The sequence below is a fragment of the Anoplopoma fimbria genome, chromosome 24 (assembly GCF_027596085.1).
Source record: "Anoplopoma fimbria isolate UVic2021 breed Golden Eagle Sablefish chromosome 24, Afim_UVic_2022, whole genome shotgun sequence".
Taxonomy (NCBI): Eukaryota; Metazoa; Chordata; class Actinopteri; order Perciformes; family Anoplopomatidae; genus Anoplopoma; species Anoplopoma fimbria.
Genome location: NC_072472.1, coordinates 17,083,359 through 17,100,206, shown reverse-complemented (window position 1 = coordinate 17,100,206; position 16,848 = coordinate 17,083,359). Strand labels below are relative to the sequence as shown.

Below are 16,848 nucleotides of genomic sequence, written 5' to 3'. Positions count from 1 at the left end.
TTTAATCCACTTGGATTCAAATTTGTAAAAAAATTAAACATGAAAATGTTCATATGGATTAGTACTTTTTATCACTTAAAAATATCAAAGATTTTGTCTATTTAGATTTAAACATGCTTGATCAAAACATTTAGGCCACCATTGTGCTCAACTCCGTATCTATGAAAGATGCCTTTTCTAGAAATGTTAAAAGATAAAACACATGAGCAGTTTTCAAATTCATATTTATTGTTACAAGCACTTAAGAGTAGACATGAACATGAGACCAAATACAATTTGGCCATTGTCATAGAATATCATGAAACTACCTGGAATGAAGTTACTGTTTTATATTTGGTAATGTTGAATACAAAAGAAAAAGGGAAAACCTGAAAGCGCGAGTACAAGTCGTCTTTGAGACAAGAAGAAGGCACAGCAGAAGCCAGGAGAGTCCAGTCCACCTGCTCCTCATCCAACGTAACAGACCAAAGACAACAGAAGTCCAACACAACACAGACCAGACGCCCCCCCACCCGAAAAAAAACAGCATTTTACCTCGAGTATTAATCCCAAGAAACAAACAAATAACGAGTAAAAGGATACAGACAGCACGCCAGGCTGGTCATGCCTATAATATGACCGTAAGGCTTCTGTATACAGATATGTGGAAGTTTATGGTGCCAGTTATTAAGACATGCTTGTACTTCATTAAGTAGAGGCATTGTTTAGGTGTTTACAGGCGTGTTCTCCACCTAAACATCCTGATTCTCTTTCTTTTTTTACTCATAAGTATGGTATTCAGGAATGTGTGCTGCTTAGTCAAGGATATCATTTACGTATCAGTCTGAGTAAAAATATGTAAACAACCTTGCAGCTGGAAATACGAATACTCGCTTTAAAAACACAGCATTCTTATACATTATAGTCCTGAATATGGAGAGTAACAAGTTATCCACTGTAACATCAGACCCATCTCTTTAGACAATTTAGTATTGTGGATTCACTTTAAATAAGAGGACATTATTCTTCAGTAAACGCCTCAAAGGAGGCAGGGACGCATGCAAATTCTGCTTCTGAATTTTATTCTCATACGAAAAAAAAAAGAAAATCTTCATTCTGTTGGGGGAGCTCTTCAAAACTCGAATGGCTTGTGGGTAAGATTAAGTGTCACAATGATCCCAGCCAGTCTCTTAGGCTCGCTTCATCCCCCGACCCATCAGGCAGGCAAAGACTGTCATCACCATTTTGGGCTTGACCTCCACCAGGTCTTCTGGGAGAGCGTAGACGCGGGCTCCGATCTTCCTCGCCATAGAGACGGCGTATCTGGGGATGGAGGAGAGGTTGACTCTTACAGTAATAATACAGTAATAATATAAACAGACATAAACGGAAAAAGGTTGCTTCTCATTGTTTTTGTCGTAGCAAATCTTACTTGGCGTTCTCCAGCTTTTCCTCTTCGGACAGGCTGCCAGTTTTTAACAGATCGTAATTGATGCTGCCAGGCTGGATGGCGTCTATCAGCTCCACTACTGCCAAACTGCTGCTGATCTCTTTGTCCTGATCGACACACGACACACAGATTATTAGACAATTTAAAAAAAAAAAAATATTACACAAAGGCTTACCTGACTGACAGGGTTTTATGACACCTTCTGTGTATATCAAACTACCAAATTTAGTTCATAAATAACATTTTCCAACAGTGAATATGTAACAACTGCTTATTTTTTTTCAGTTTAAACCTGTGAGATGGGGTTGAACAAGCTAAATTAAAAAACAAAGATTATTTAGTAACACATCTCTTCTATGTCAAAAAGCTATAATAAAATATCCTCACACACAATGTAATAAAAAAGAAGAAAAACAGGTTTACCTTGAAGCTTGAAATCTTGGTTGATTTTCCAGCTTCGGCCAATGTTTTGTTCACCCACTTTACAATGATGTCATCATTCACTTTCTGGCCATCTCCCAGTCCCTCTAGTACATTCAAAGTATATCTGAAAGCATGGAAAAGCAGAGAATTTTTTTTATTTTTTTTATGACATTCCAGTTTTATTATTTTTCCACTGGTGGTGAGTTTATGTAAATGTGGTCTTCATTTTGAGGAACACACACATTAAAAGGCCCCACTGGTATGACATGGAAGTCATAAACTACTCACTCCCTAGGATTGTTTACAGTAAATATACAGAGTTAACAAAGTGACTCAGACAATAAAGTTGATGGTGACGGTGGATTTTCCAAATGCCGCACAGACATACCGACTGAAAACAATATGTTATTTTGGATGAAGCCTCGTATCTCGCAATTCCATGATAGAAATCTTCTTTTTAGTCTCCTGGTCCCAGACCAAATACTTTTGTAGGCCCTCATTTGTCATTTAAAAGATCTTTTTATATTTTGATACTCAAAAATACCACTGTCTTACTTGATTTTATTAACATTTAAAAAAGTTAAAATGTTCTTGAGATACAGCAGAGAATCCAGCTGTGAAAGCCCGACTGTTTTGTTTTTTCTTGTAGATCAAAAAAGGGATGTGTCTTTTACATTTCAGAGATTTCTCTATTTCATTCTTTTCTAAAGTGATCCTGATGCAGTTGTGTTTCACCTTCTCATCAGCTGCCACACCAGTGCCAGAGTCAGGGTAGAGTTGCCATCGTTCAGGTCCTGCCCACCGATGCCAACGAGGGAGAACTTGGCTGATTTGCCCAGCTCCACCGCATAGTTACAATTCTCCAACTAGAGGCACAAAAAAATAGTTGGCAAAAAAGACAGCCAAAGTGTATTCCTGTTTTCTTTCATAGGAATGATTAAAGACAATCTGATTCACCTTTTTCATGTTGGTGCCCAGTTTGGGGTAGGGCGGCTTGTTGACCTTGTTGTTCCAGTCCACAGGCACTTTAATCCTCTCGTAGAGTTGAAGGATCACCATGGCATCCTGTAGATCTCTAGAGGATAAGATTGAGTTAGATAACATGTGATAAAGTATGAGCCTTGTCAGATACAGACAAGAGATAATCTGTGTCTTTGTATCTTGTTTGTGGTACGTACCCAAACAGATGATTGACATGTGGGTTCACTCCCAGAGAGTTCATCCAGTTTCTGAATGTCCTCTCTTCTCGTGTCTCACCTAGAAAGCAGAGGATCATGGGATTTAGGGTGAATTCAGGTGACATGGCAGGCGGCCATACAGGAGGTCTCAGTAATAGTCAGTGTAGTTCTAAAACATGCTGCCTCATTTTTGTTAGCTACATAAGCAAAATATCTGGTAACTAGATTGTCGTAAATATATGTTCTGCATGCTAACTAATGTATCCAGAAGGAGGCAACGTTAGGAGTGGCTCGTTGTCACATTATTAAAAAAATGCTAACATTTCTATGCTAAAATAAGCCTGTAGGCCAGTTGGTTAGCGAACACAATGCAACTACTTCTTCAGAGCTGGTTCTTCTGAAACTGTAGCTATAATCTCTATGGTCGTTTTTTTGTGTATTTAGACCTTATTTGTTCGCAGCAAATTCTGTAGTGGACCTCCATGATGGTAGCAAACATGGAAAACTACACTACTACGCTCCAATACCAGACCTATGACTCTCTCCACTCTCACCTTCCAACAGTCCCCAGTTAATGTCCTCGTTCTCTGGTTTGGTCAGCGCTGGATACTTGTTGAACAGATTTGCCACAAAGGCAAGGTTGAGTTTGGGGTTTCCGCTGATGACGTCGGCCGGGGTGACAAACTGTCGACAGCCGAGTCTGTCTGCCTGCTGGAGCATGGCCTCTGCCCTCTTCATGTCGTCTTTCTCCTGAACAACACACAGACCACATGCTCCGGTCAGAGACACCGTACAGCTGTTACCATGTGGTGAAGATACTCAACTGGGAGAGCCGACTGTCAAAGCGCTTACACTGAAGCCCGTCATGTTGATGTCTATGCGTGGCTGATCTTCCTCGGTGCCTTTGGGAGAGATTTGATTGAGGAGGTGGAAATAGGCCCTCGAGTCCTGGAGAATCATACAAACAAAAACAATCAGATTTCTACAAAAGAACGAACAAGACAATCTGCTGTGTAACAAAATTGTAATTTTGCTCTACTCCAGGTGAAGTATTGGCAAATTTGATACTGCTTGTGAGCTACTTTTAATTTGCACACTATGTTTTGTATTTTGTCTATCACCTGCTTAAATCAAGGTATTTAGATTGTGTTGTGCCAAATGTGTCGTTCTGCATCTACTTCAGTCTTCTTTTAAAACACTACACCGGCATATTTAATTGTAAACAAATACTGAATTAGACTGCAACAGTTTAAAATGCTTTGTCGAACATTAGTTAGAACAGTGGGAACGAAAGAAGGTATCTCAGAAAACTCTTGTGTAGAAAGAGATTGGCATGAGAAAAAAAAATATATATTAGGTAACCTCGTTTACCTGTCTAGTTGATTTATAGAGTGACCTGGTAACTCCCAACAGTGCAATGACATTTTCCAACGAACAAATACTGTATATCTGAGATAGTGATGCTATTAATTACCTGAACAGCCTTAGTAACAAGAATGTTGCCTTAGAAACAAATGCACTTTTAACCTTTTTAAACCACAAAATGCACACATAATATATTCAATGCTTACACACACATGTGACATTGTTCCCCAAAAAGAAACACTACCCATTCAATCCTATTTTTGGAGCAGTGGAGGCATATTTATGAGTGACATGGTGCAAACACAAATATGTACTGGGCCAGCGTGCTGATAAACACCAGTGATGGTGGATCTAGTAACTAGAAAAAAAACCTTTTGATCGTGTAAGTATTATTGTCTGGTATTATTTTCGAGTGGTTTCTCTACCTGCATCAAGAAAAACAAACTTGATTCAATGTGAGTGAGTCAGCCCACCTTGATGTCAGAGCTGAAGTTGTTGATCTTCTGCCAGCCAGCATTTTCCAGGTGAAAGTTTGCCCAGCGCAGCAGCAGTTCTTCTGGAGACAGCTTCATCAGGTCCTCCAGGGTTTCCCCATCTCTCAGCAATGCTGCCAGCGCTGTCGAGAGGTGTTAATGATCAGTTAAGATACTTGACAACAGACCAGGGAACCCTAGCGATAGGAGCACAGGCTCAAATACAGGTTAATGTAATGGACCATTCAACTACGTCATGTACCTTCATTTCTGCTGAGCTCGATGTCAGCAAACAGACCGATCTTAATGATCTGCCACAGAAGACCCAGCACCAGATGGGGCTTCCCCTCTTTTAGGTCCAAAGCACCAATGTTTACCACATGGCAGCCGATAGCAGAGGCAGAGTTCAGGGCCAGGTTCAAATTCTCCTGTAAGGGGCAAAGCATCTGATGTTGGAAAATTCAAATAAAAGTGAGAGAAACAGCAGCCCTAACATACGGTTAATTTAACTGACCTGTATCGTGAATGGTGTCAGCTTCTTCTTGTTTATCGTCCTCTCATCGATAGTGTCTGGCACTGACAGGTTTATCATTTTGCTGTGAAAACGTACAAAACCAAAAATGACATTTTAGAAAGACATTTGATGCAGTATCCTCATTGTAAAGTAAGGCGGAGACAACGACCAAAATGTTCTTTGTTTGCAAAAGAAGAATGTTTGTGACCCCATTAAGAAACTTGGGGTCAAATTGTTGTCCTAGTGGCCAAGCAGTTAAACATATAGACCAACATTTCAGCTCTGAAATCTGTTGTATACTAAATCTAAACATCGCAGATTCTATCTGTCAAATGCTAACTGATTCTCAGCCTACTATGACCTCCATTTACAGCTGTGTTGGCAATTTTGATATTTAAGTCGATTGAGTGAAAAGCAAAAAAAAGAAAAAATATCTTTCATATGACCTTGAACTGGTAATTTAGCAAAAAAGCAACAGACTTGGAACAATATGTCATCATTTCTGAATATTTTTAATGAATTTAATAGTATTGTATTTGTATCAACAGCTCCTCTGCAATGCGAGGCAGAATGTTGTTATGGTTGATTTATATCCCAACACAGGCTCATATGTCTCTTTTTAATCAGTCAGAATGTAATCACAACATTAAGAGCAGGAAGATGCTGGTTATCTGACATTTATCACAGAAGGGTAGCTAGGTGAGGGAGGAGGGGGGTTGTGTTGCTGGCTTTAGGTGAAAACAGGAACACTCACCAGAGTACTATACCGTCTCCGACAGACGTGAAGAGGGAGTCTGTGTTGGGATCCATGGGCAGGACGTGTTGGCAGTCGGGGTCTTTTTCCAGAGCGGTGTTGATCCAGTTCACAAACGCATATCGCTCCTCCTCTGCAGGAATAAACACACACACAGGCATCAGCTAAATGCAAAACACCAACAATAGAATGAGGCAGTATCGCTCATAATGGGTCATTGCAGTTGGTCACATCGTCCATTTGTTCATTGGTAAATGGAGCATCTGTAGCTGAAGGGCAAACGGTACAAAGTCAACAGTTAATGACAAACATTAGGAGCAACTGGAGAGAAGAAAGAAACGATGTCCATGTTTCCTACCAGAGAATGAGTGTTGTGTGCCTTCGCTTGACAGCACAGACGTCCCTCCGATAGCCAGGATGCCTTCTTTTCTGTTGATGACCTTGCGGAAAGTTTTTGCTATTTCACTGCCCTTCAGCTCCTGGACAATCTGAAAAAAGAGAACAAAGAATACTAAGAGACCAACTACATGCTTTGTCAATTGCTTTGGCCAATAATAATTAACAGAATTTCCCTCTGCTGTTCATTTGTTTCATTAGTAGCATGTTTGTTGTGTCAGCATCATCGCATCAAATTTAACAAGGAAATGATCACACAATATTTTAAAGCACTAACTTAATAATTTTCCGACATATACACTCAGTGGCCACTTTACTATGTTGGTTATTTAAGTCTAATCTTATGCAAAGCAGTAAACATGTTCTGCCATAGATTTCACCATTACGAGGCACATAGAAATGAGTACATTTTGTAAGTTTATTACTGAGGTCATAGTTAAAGGCGGTGTTGTAGTGGACTACACTTTATCAGAGGTGTTTTTACTTTTTTGTACTACCTATTTACATACATGAGGGAGTCAAAATATTAGAAACCTCTCGTTATATCACCATTAATCATGACCACAATGCTAACACATAATTTGATTAATACATCAATGACAATGTCAACAAAAATTATTCTCTAAAACGTTATTTACATCGTAAAAGCAACTTTATGAACAGAGCAGCTGTATACGATTTTACAGGTGTATATATTAAAGGGCCCACTGACAGAAAGAGAAATCACAACCACATCAATCATTTCGCTGTGATTCTGGTGAATTGATTCATAACACCTTTCAAAGATCATTTTTGCCACCACAAATCACACATGACGGATATTTGTCATTCATTTAAAAAACAGAATTGGACTTAATCAAAAGATTCATCAATGGTGAAAAAAAACTCTTTAGCTGCAGCCATACTTAAGTGCAAAAGCCTCAACCATCTTCACTCCTTTTACTGTTGTTGGCATCCCTTGTTGTTGTGTAGCACTCCTGTTAGCGTCCATGACAGCCAGCAGGCATGAAGAAATAAAGTCAACCTGCCAGCTAAAAGGCTGAGAAGATAAGATGAACATCTAGACTAGTAACTGAGTTTGGAACTATTGAGATGGGCTGAAAAAACAGTTAATTTAATTTGACTTGGGGTTAAAGGGTTCATAAAAAACACTGATGTTGTGCATTTAAGTATGCTGTACTGTATTCACTCATTTAAACTAAGTATTACAGCGTTGAGTGTCAGTATACCATTATCAACAGTACCAGTAAACCGCCAGGGCTACAGCTGCTATCATCCTCCACATAACACCACCCTCAGGCTTGTCCCCACATCCCAACATTAAATAATTACCTCTAAACATTGAATCAGTCTCAACAACAACAACAACAACAACTAATGGGACCATAGAGAGCTCTGTGGTTCATAATGTATGGAGCTTATCCCAAAGCTGATGCAATGATATGTATTCTATGGTATTGTGTGCGATACTTCCTAAACCTGAAGTTATCGCTGCTTCATCAGTGACCTCAGCCTCACAGCCGTCAGTGTGACCACAATGAGCTATTCAGCCTCAGACTCTGGGAGACTGTGAGCACAGCACACCACCACAAACACACAGGAGGTCACAGGGTGCCAGCTTGCATTTTTTTGGGCTTCTCTAGGTAAAAGAAGTAACCACAATAAGACAATCATGACCTTGCAAAGACGATAAGGATTTCTATTCATTTCTGCAACTTAGCAAAAAGCTATATTTTTTTTAGCTTAACATTCAGTTATATGGGCAAAAGAGAGGATATCCACATTAAGTTGTATTTATTCTGGGTTGTTATCACCCATAAGAAGATATTTTGTAAAGGGGTGTTTTATCAAAACCTAGTGGAGCAGCACACACCTTTCTAACACAATGGCATTATTCTGTTTGGCAGCTAACTGGAAAGTCCCTTCCCCCGGGCACATGAACACAGCATCACACAGTGCAACGGTTTAATCCTAGTTTAAAATCAGGTGATTGAACCAAGAGGGATTGTCTCCATAAATTATGTAAAGAATGTAGTTTTTACTTTTTGACATATTTTGCCAAAGGACAGAGAAAAATGACTACATAATCCCCTCCAACGTTGTTAACACCGTTACTTGATTTTGGAAAGAAACCAGAGAAAGTGTATCTATATTTAACAGATAATTCAAAAAAGGATCTGAGGCTTGCATCAGTGACATCCTTTCAATCACCTCAAATCTTTATTTTTTAAATGATATTACATTTTTTGCTGGATCTGATTCTATGTGATTCTTCTTTGTACTATTAATTGGCTGGTTTTTTAATGGTTTTCCTGAAATCTTTCCATCCTGATGTTCACATGTAAGCGACCTTGTTTATCTGTTTGACAAGTAATTTAAAAATTGTATTTGATTTTATTATTACCATTATTATTAATATCATTATTTTACACATGACTTTGGCCACACCTACAAAAGGACTCAGATGAACTGGAAACCATAAAGAGTACATCAAATGATAAGTAACAGTTTAATTTTAAGACAAACACATTCCAGGTGGAATCACAGATATTTGGGTACCATTTAAATTTGACTCAATCCGTTATAATCATATTCAGGGTTAAACTTACTAATGGCCAACTAAACAGCCACACACACTAAAACAGGTCACTTGAATAAACAAAACACAGCCAGAGAATGTTTTGGTCGGCCGCTGTGATATTGAGATCTTGAATTAGCTGCACACTGAACAAGAAGCTCCCTCTGTGAATGACTGCTCCCTCTAAGCGACTGCTCAGTCATCACTGCTGAAACAAAATACTGGAACTCACACCACTTTGCTGAACTCACTTCCACATTCCCTGAGTATGTATATATGCATGCGCGTGTGTGTGTGTGTGCGCGCGTGTGTGGTTCCTAGAGGCCTTTCAACTCTGCCGTGCGTGGAGCTGCTCAAAGTAGCTTTGCGTAGTGGCCCCACCCAGGAGGGCGAGGTACTTTTAGGCAGAACCGACAACAAAGACCAACTCAGAGTAAGAAAAGCTCTGAACGGAAAGTTAAAACTTGTCAAGCTCCACAGTATAAACCCGCTCTGTCTGCTCAACGTACCGACAGAAACTCTTCGAAGCTGATCTTGTTGTCCTTGTTGCGATCCAGTTTCTGGATGATCTCTCGAACCATGTATCCAGGCAGGGCATGGCCGGCCTCTTTAAGGAGGTCATTGAGCTCAAAATCAGAGATATATCCATTGTTGTCCAGATCTACAAAAAAAAAACCCAAAAAGAACCATTAGACACCAGGACATTTGATACAACTAAGGCTGGATGACCTTGTAATAATATACTCATTGTAACACGGTTTTTACTCACCAATTTTCCCAAAGATCTCTCTCATCTCCTCCATCTCCTCTTTTGTTATTTTTCCAGTCATGTTTCCGTGATTGACCTGAGGTGGTCAGTCAGAGAAAAGTGGGACTGTGGAGAGGAAAAGAAAAAAACAGAGTTGTCAATAGAGTCTTGAGATGACAGACTGCTCTGCTGCTCAGAGCAAAGAATGCCCTCAACTTTTCTTGCCAACAGAGCAGCGTCAGGTCTAAAAGAAACCTTAGCGTTGTGCCTCAAATATCCACCATCTCCTCACTGATCCCCGCTGATCCCCACCCCCCGCTGATCATATCTACGGTTTTCGTTGGTTTCTAATTTCAGCTCTTTTCCTTTTCCTAGCAAGTCTCTCCCCATAATCAAAGTAATTTCCTGTCCCATTGTATAGCAATGAGCCCAAGCTGTTAACTAAATGGTGGAGAAGCTGAGACTACTGTACTCTTTTGACAAAGTTGTTTACTGAAACAGCATGTTCTTCAAATCCTCCAAAACTGACACTTTTTAACAATGATCTTTTTTTTTTACACATTAGCTCTACAAAGCAAATTCCAATAATGTTATTTTAGTGTTAAAATAATCTTTCATGCAAACTGAGCTAGATGTAATGAAAAGTGATGGAGATTGCATTCAGTTTTATGTGACAATATAACATCTGGATTATTTGCGAGGCTTCTTCGAGGGCTGCTTCTCTTAAAACCCTGATATGCTGGTTTATCACGAAGCAGTTTTGGGTATATTTTTTACATTTTACCAGAGAGCAGTGTCCTCACCCAGCAGAAAGTTAATTTAAGTGTGTAAAGACTCAAGTTACATGAGCCAGCGAGACTCGGTCACGGTTATTTTGCTCTTCTAAAAAACACAGTGTTCCTGAACTCCTCTGAGGCAAAGCGGCCATCTGAAAAACATTGAAAATAAGGAATTCCTCTGAGAAACCTCCTTCCCGTTCTGCAGTGGCGGAGGAATGCATGAGGCCTGGGCAGACCGAGCTTCACTTACACAGAGGTGAGCTGGGTGTGCTGCCTCACTCTCCAAGGCTAAACTGTTGTGGTGGCATTCCTCTCGAAGTGTTCAGAAAACAAAGATGAGGTTTATACCGCGGTGAGCTAAGGATCACAGATTTTTCCAGACAGAAAAGTGTTCCCATTCCCTGGTTTAAAGGACAGATTGTTTGTTTTTTTAAACAATGCATTAGTCAGAACGCCTGGGCAAAGCCATTTCTGGCTTCTACAGTGCTACATGTGTGAAAAATATATATAAAAAGGGAATAGTTGAATGTCCAGTTAGTCACAGTGATTATAATCACATGGATTATTGATAATACCTTTTAAAAAGTTAATTTAAGCCTGAATTGGTGAATTTCTTTGAGTGGTTTCAGCCCATCTTGTCTTCCGGTGTCCACGGCAGCCTCACAAGCTCGAATTCAAGCAGACAAACAACGAACAAAGGTCCAGTAACCATGCATCCTCTTCCATGAATGAACCTATTAATAGGATTCATGAAAGATGAGCCATGTGGTCTCCGAGATGTGACTCAGTTGCTCAGTTAAAACAAGTCTTAGAAACACAACAAAGTGATGAAATAACACTTTGCCCAACATAATCAAAATAGTTTCCCAATAACAAATTCAAGGTTTTTAACAAGGTCAGATTTGTTACTTTAAATCAGAACCAACACCCACAGAGATACCTTTAAATGCCACTCCATGAGCCACAGAGAACAGGGTGTTTTTCTTCTACAAAGTAACACTAAATCAGGGCAAGCACAAACCCCTGACTAAACGATTAGGAAAATGACGACGCCAGTGTTGCTATATTTAACTTTTTCTCCAAAAGGATGTGAAATGTGGCTGCTGAAGTCAGCCCAGCTACAAACACCCCCCTTCTTTGCCAGCCCCCATGTCACACCCCAGACAGAGGGAGAGTGAAAACAGAAGAGGGGTTAAGTACGCGGCGCAAGGGCACAGATGGCGGCCGACAAATGTGAGACGAATCGCTGGTGGCCCAGAAGAATAGAGTGTTTGTAACCGCCGTCACAAACAACAGCAATAAATCCTGTGTAGCTCTAGAAAATGAGTTCAGAGCGTCAGGCGCCAAAGACAGTTGCTGTCTTTGACAGCTGGGATGTGTGCTTTGAGAAAAGAGAATTTTCCTGCACTCTTGAACTCAGCAGCAAGCTCCTAAATGGAGAGGCTAATGTGGGCTAAAAGCTTATCAATACCACTGATGGAGTTCAAACACATTATTGACCCAAAGGCCCATATAAGTCATCCAGGTCATGTGATGCCTAGCAGTAGCAAAACAAGAGCAATTGTATTTGTCTTTAAGACATTTCACCACACACACACACACTCATTCATGAAGCTCCCTCAAGGCTCTTGTTTAACAACTAGATAAGGCACATACACAAGTAGTTCTCTCCGAGCACCAGCTTTAATTGTCGACCCAAAAACAGCACATTGCCACTGTTTATGATCGCCTCTGTGGGATTGTACAGTCAATTGAAAGCAGAGGGCTGTTCCCAGATGCCAGAGTTAAATGTGTGGAGTCGACACACCCCGCACCGTCAGTGCTTCATCCACACAGTCACATGGGAAATGTGAGGCACACGAATAGATCGGGCACCCTTCCCCGAGTGTGGTCAAATTCATATGCGCACACACCCAATTTAATGTCTGCAAGAACATTTTTGACTCCGTCACAATCAGCCGCAGAAGTGAGTCAAACTGACTCATAAACACCAAAGAGTCTGTGACAGCGGCCCTTTATTTCCTACTCAGGCTGTGTGGACAAGAGAAGCACAGCCATACTGACAGGTAAGGAGAAGGTGATGACAACAAAGGCTGTATGTTGACTTTAAACAACTCTGTCATCACAAGCAGCTGCAAGCATAACACCATGGGCTGTGTCTAGCTGTATTATAAAGGCTTACAAAGCTAATGTAAATGGTGATTCATCATGGAAATATTCAAATGAAGTGGTCCCTTTGACGGTATTCCTAACTGTGAGCAGCTATTCTTTACAACTATCTTATCCCACAATGAAAGGATATAGCTGTAGTAAAGGATGCAGCAGGTATAACAGGATTGTGCCAAGTATAGTTTAAACACAGGCATCCCTAAAAAACATCACTTAGGAATGTCATTGGACAGGTTAGTGAGGTGCTGCTCAATCAGTAGGGTTAGGCTTTTAATGCTGCAGGTAATCGGCCACACCTTAAAAGGGTTTGCCATTACTCAACAAAAGCACTGAAAAGCATTATCCTGTAAACGCTGCATAGACAGTAAACACAAGGCACAGTCTATGAGGAATACCACCCTTTCCTCACGCAGACATGACATGTGCAAGAGTAGTCCAGTCTTTAAATCTGTCCTCTGTGCAGCATTATCACTATGTGTATTTATAAGCCGATTTAGATCAAAGACTTAACATCTTTCATTCACAAAGTAACACATTTAAAGGATTGTATAGCCTTGGTGGAGAGTGCTCTCTAATTAGAATAAGCTTTAAAAAAGGTATATATAAAATAGAGCTGAAGAAAAAACTAAAAACCTTAAACCAAGTGCAGATAATAAGTAACTGGATTACTTTCAGTGTGTTGGAAAAACAAGTGAAGGCACCTGTTTAAAATCCTGAAAGTGGGCAGAAAGTGGGGCAACCTGTTCATTCGCTCAGGTGCCAGCGTGTGTAAGGGCGGAAACAAAATACAGGCACACTCCCTCCTCCTCCCCGTCTGTCTGGTTTGTCTTTACATAGATAACATTAGACTCGTAATGACTGCATTAAAAACACACCTACAGTAGATGCTCTAATGCGATTCTGCAGCATGAATAAGGGAAACTCAAAATTGACTTAGCGGTTGTAAAGCGTAGTACACATACCACATACGCACATTCATGGGCAACACACCAATCAGGTTAATGACAGGCGCAGTTCACATGATTTACAGCTCTTTTTCTTCCTCGCAGAGGATGTGCAAACAAGATTTTTTTCCCCACTGCTGACACTAAGAACAATATTTTATCTTCTGTCCTGATATCAATAACTGGATTTAATACTTTTTCATTAAACACTACTTGACAAAATATCTATCAAAGTATTCCAAGTAAAACAAGACTGCATCAGCAGTGATGCCAGGAGAAGGACCACTGAAGATGGCTTGTACTCACAACACAGTTCTTGTTCAAAGTCACACTATTTATCAAGTTAAAATGTGGGTCTCTCGGATACGATCAGGCAGTCTTGTTGTTCAAGGCTGCACTAACAGTGATCCACAATGGGGATCCCAGATGTACATGTGCTGCAGCCCCAGATGGCTCTACAGGAAAAATCTGGTAAATCACTCAGAGCAGTAAACAAGTTAACATAGACCTATGTTTCACATGTTTCAATGTTTCACATTTCACACAAAATCCAATTTATGAAAATAAAGTGCTTTTAAACCACAAAAAAAAAGAAAAAATGCAATGATTACAATACAAGGACAGGGAAACACAACAAATTAACAAATCAATTGATACCTACCTAAAAATACCTACAATGTTAGTCTCTGTACATTCGTGACGCACAGCGTATTGATGGTCCCATTATAAAAAAGTATTTTTGCATTAAGTGGTTTCCCACTTAAGTGTTTTTGAGGAGCAATTACACCAACTCATATTCAGTGAAATGTGGCACCGACAGAAAGGGGTACTTTAACATAAATTAAAACACTTGAATTATATAGTTGGTAATTATTATTTCCCCAAAGACAAAACGTGATCTGTCATCAGAACAGTGAGGTTACACACACCTAGCATTGGAAATGACCCATGCTTTACAGTGAGGCTACTAGTTACCTTGTGCTGCCTAAATTATGTTTTTGAGTAGAAGAGTTAATTACTTCTACTTATCTGGTCACAAATTAAAAGAGGATACTGTATTTCAGTATTTCTAGGATCCCAGGAGGATGCGTCGGGGATGAATAGGCTACAGTGAAGGTGTAGCTAAAGCTAGCCGGGCTAGCGACAGACATGCAAGTTTTACGGACAGGAAACTATCCCAGTTTACTCCTGCACATCCATCCCCTCTACTCAGAGGATCACGGACACCACAGAGAGGAGAGAGCAAGACAAGGATGATAGTTTCAGTAAACGCCACCGAGACAAACTCTAACTAAGTAGGTAGTTAATGGGCTAGAAGTTGCCAGGAAATTGGTACTCACCGTCGGTGCGCCTGAAATTTCCAGACAGCGTCCAGTCTGCAGCCCTGCCTCCTCCACGTAGAGACAAAAGTAGACAGCGGCTGGAATGTTGGCCCCGCCCTGTCGGTGACGTCACGGCCAGACCTCGATATCCGGCATGTGGAGAAGTATCTGTGCGAAAAGGCTCAAACTAAATAACACATCTCTAAATGAAAAAGGTCAATGCGTTTTAAAACGTTCTAAAGAGATAAACAGAAGAGGGATGCACAGAGTCTGTTTCTTCAGTTTGAAATAAATTGTGTTTGTTTCCAATGAATATTTGAGCTTGTGTCCTTAAAAGAGCTGTTTTAGGTTTTAGTTGTTTGAATGTAACTGAGGCACCTCCAGTTTTAACTGATGCCATATGGATGAGGCTTAAAAGTAACCTAGATGCCATCAGATAAAAGTAAAGATGTGGCCCAAACGCTGTCTCTGGAACCAATAAAGTCAGAATACAAACAGACTGAAATCAGTTTGCAGCTGAAATTAGGAGTTAAGTAGCTGGAGAATAGTGTGCTAATAAATTATTAATATCCAAACATCCATCAATGATGTTTCCTTGAAATGTAACCTACGAGAGGGCCATTGTTATGCTTAAGAAATATGCTATCAGCAGAGTCTACAAGAGGTCGTTACTGAGGTGGATCAATGGGGATATTAGGATGGCTTAAAATGAAAATAACTATGATGCGATTTAAAGAGAAGTTTACCTGAGGGTTTAAACATGTTACTCATGTTTAAACTGATTACTGATAACTCATCAGCAAAAAACACATCTAAAAAAAACCAAATGATAACTATAATGAAGATCAGTCTGGCTTGCTTCTATAATAACTTACATCATTTACAGTTACATTTCGACGGAAAGAAAGTAGAGATCGGTACACAAATGATGGTAAACACAGTGGGGATGTAGACATTGGTTATGATACTACAATGGGGGGAAGCAACTAATAAACTAGTTTATTTTTCTTACTCTTATGCTGTGCATGCAAGTCATTTTCGCAATAAACAAAATGCAAAGGCATTTTTAAGAATAGCAGTACAAGAAGGCATGTATATGCTGGCTTCTGCTTGTACTATAATGAAGGGGAAAATGGAGACTGACTTAATGCGGGAAATAGCTCATAGAACTTTGCTAGAATAGAGAAATGCAGGGAAGTAATTTGTAACAAATGTTGACAAAGTAGCCTCGTAATACTGATAGTATAAGAATAGAGGAAGGTTTGAAGAAGTCATAATGACAAGAGCAGAGAAATGTTTTGCTTACTGCTGTAACTTAGGGACCAGGATATGCAGGTATTTACACTTAATAATGTCCTATTAAAGGACCAGTGTGTGTTTACAGGGTATATTGGGAGAAATGGAATATACTATTCATTACTCTGTTTCCACTGATGTTTTCGATAGCCTTAAATGAGCTTAAAATGAAAAACAACGGAGCGTGAAACCTTGTCATCACAAATGAAAAAAGGGACACATTTGTTTTAGAGTGACACTGGACATGCCTGTTTTCTGCTGGATAGATAATTTGCATAGCAATCTAGGACACTGTGGGCTATTCTATAAGTGTGAAAAGGCAGGGGCTTGGGTATTTAGTTTGTTGCAATCTGCAATCTGCAACTTCCCCGCTAGATGCAATACTATAACTATAATTATTCTGTCTGTATTTATAAGATTTTTTTTGATTTTTTTTTAGTTATTGTGGATTTTGTTTTTCTTACTTACTTACTTATTTAA

General features: G+C 39.8%; 1 protein-coding gene across 1 annotated transcript; it reads right to left on the bottom strand.

Annotated features, from left to right (window-relative positions):
* Window positions 1–207: 207 nt before the first annotated feature.
* pls3 (plastin 3 (T isoform)) lies at window positions 208–15,213 on the bottom strand. Its single transcript, XM_054625275.1, has 16 exons — window positions 15,091–15,213; window positions 9,880–9,984; window positions 9,620–9,771; window positions 6,495–6,624; window positions 6,137–6,269; window positions 5,383–5,464; window positions 5,131–5,296; window positions 4,869–5,011; window positions 3,883–3,978; window positions 3,585–3,780; window positions 3,031–3,109; window positions 2,810–2,927; window positions 2,588–2,718; window positions 1,853–1,976; window positions 1,412–1,536; window positions 208–1,302 (listed from the first exon to the last, which is right to left on the bottom strand). The coding sequence occupies exons 2-16, from the start codon at window positions 9,938–9,940 to the stop codon at window positions 1,170–1,172; spliced, it is 1,869 nt and encodes a 622-aa protein (XP_054481250.1). The 5' UTR covers window positions 9,941–9,984; window positions 15,091–15,213; the 3' UTR covers window positions 208–1,169.
* Between the last annotated feature and the right edge of the window lie 1,635 nt (window positions 15,214–16,848).

What these genes read in the sequence shown, in the direction of transcription:
- pls3 (XM_054625275.1), bottom strand. Translation starts at nt 9,940, where the DNA reads ATGACTGGAAAAATAACAAAAGAGGAGATGGAGGAGATGAGAGAGATC. An exon ending in TGACACCATTCACGATACAG is followed by an intron (nt 5,297 to 5,382) that starts GTCAGTTAAATT and finishes TGCCCCTTACAG; the next exon opens with GAGAATTTGAACCTGGCCCT. An exon ending in CGAGCTCAGCAGAAATGAAG is followed by an intron (nt 5,012 to 5,130) that starts GTACATGACGTA and finishes ACCTCTCGACAG; the next exon opens with CGCTGGCAGCATTGCTGAGA.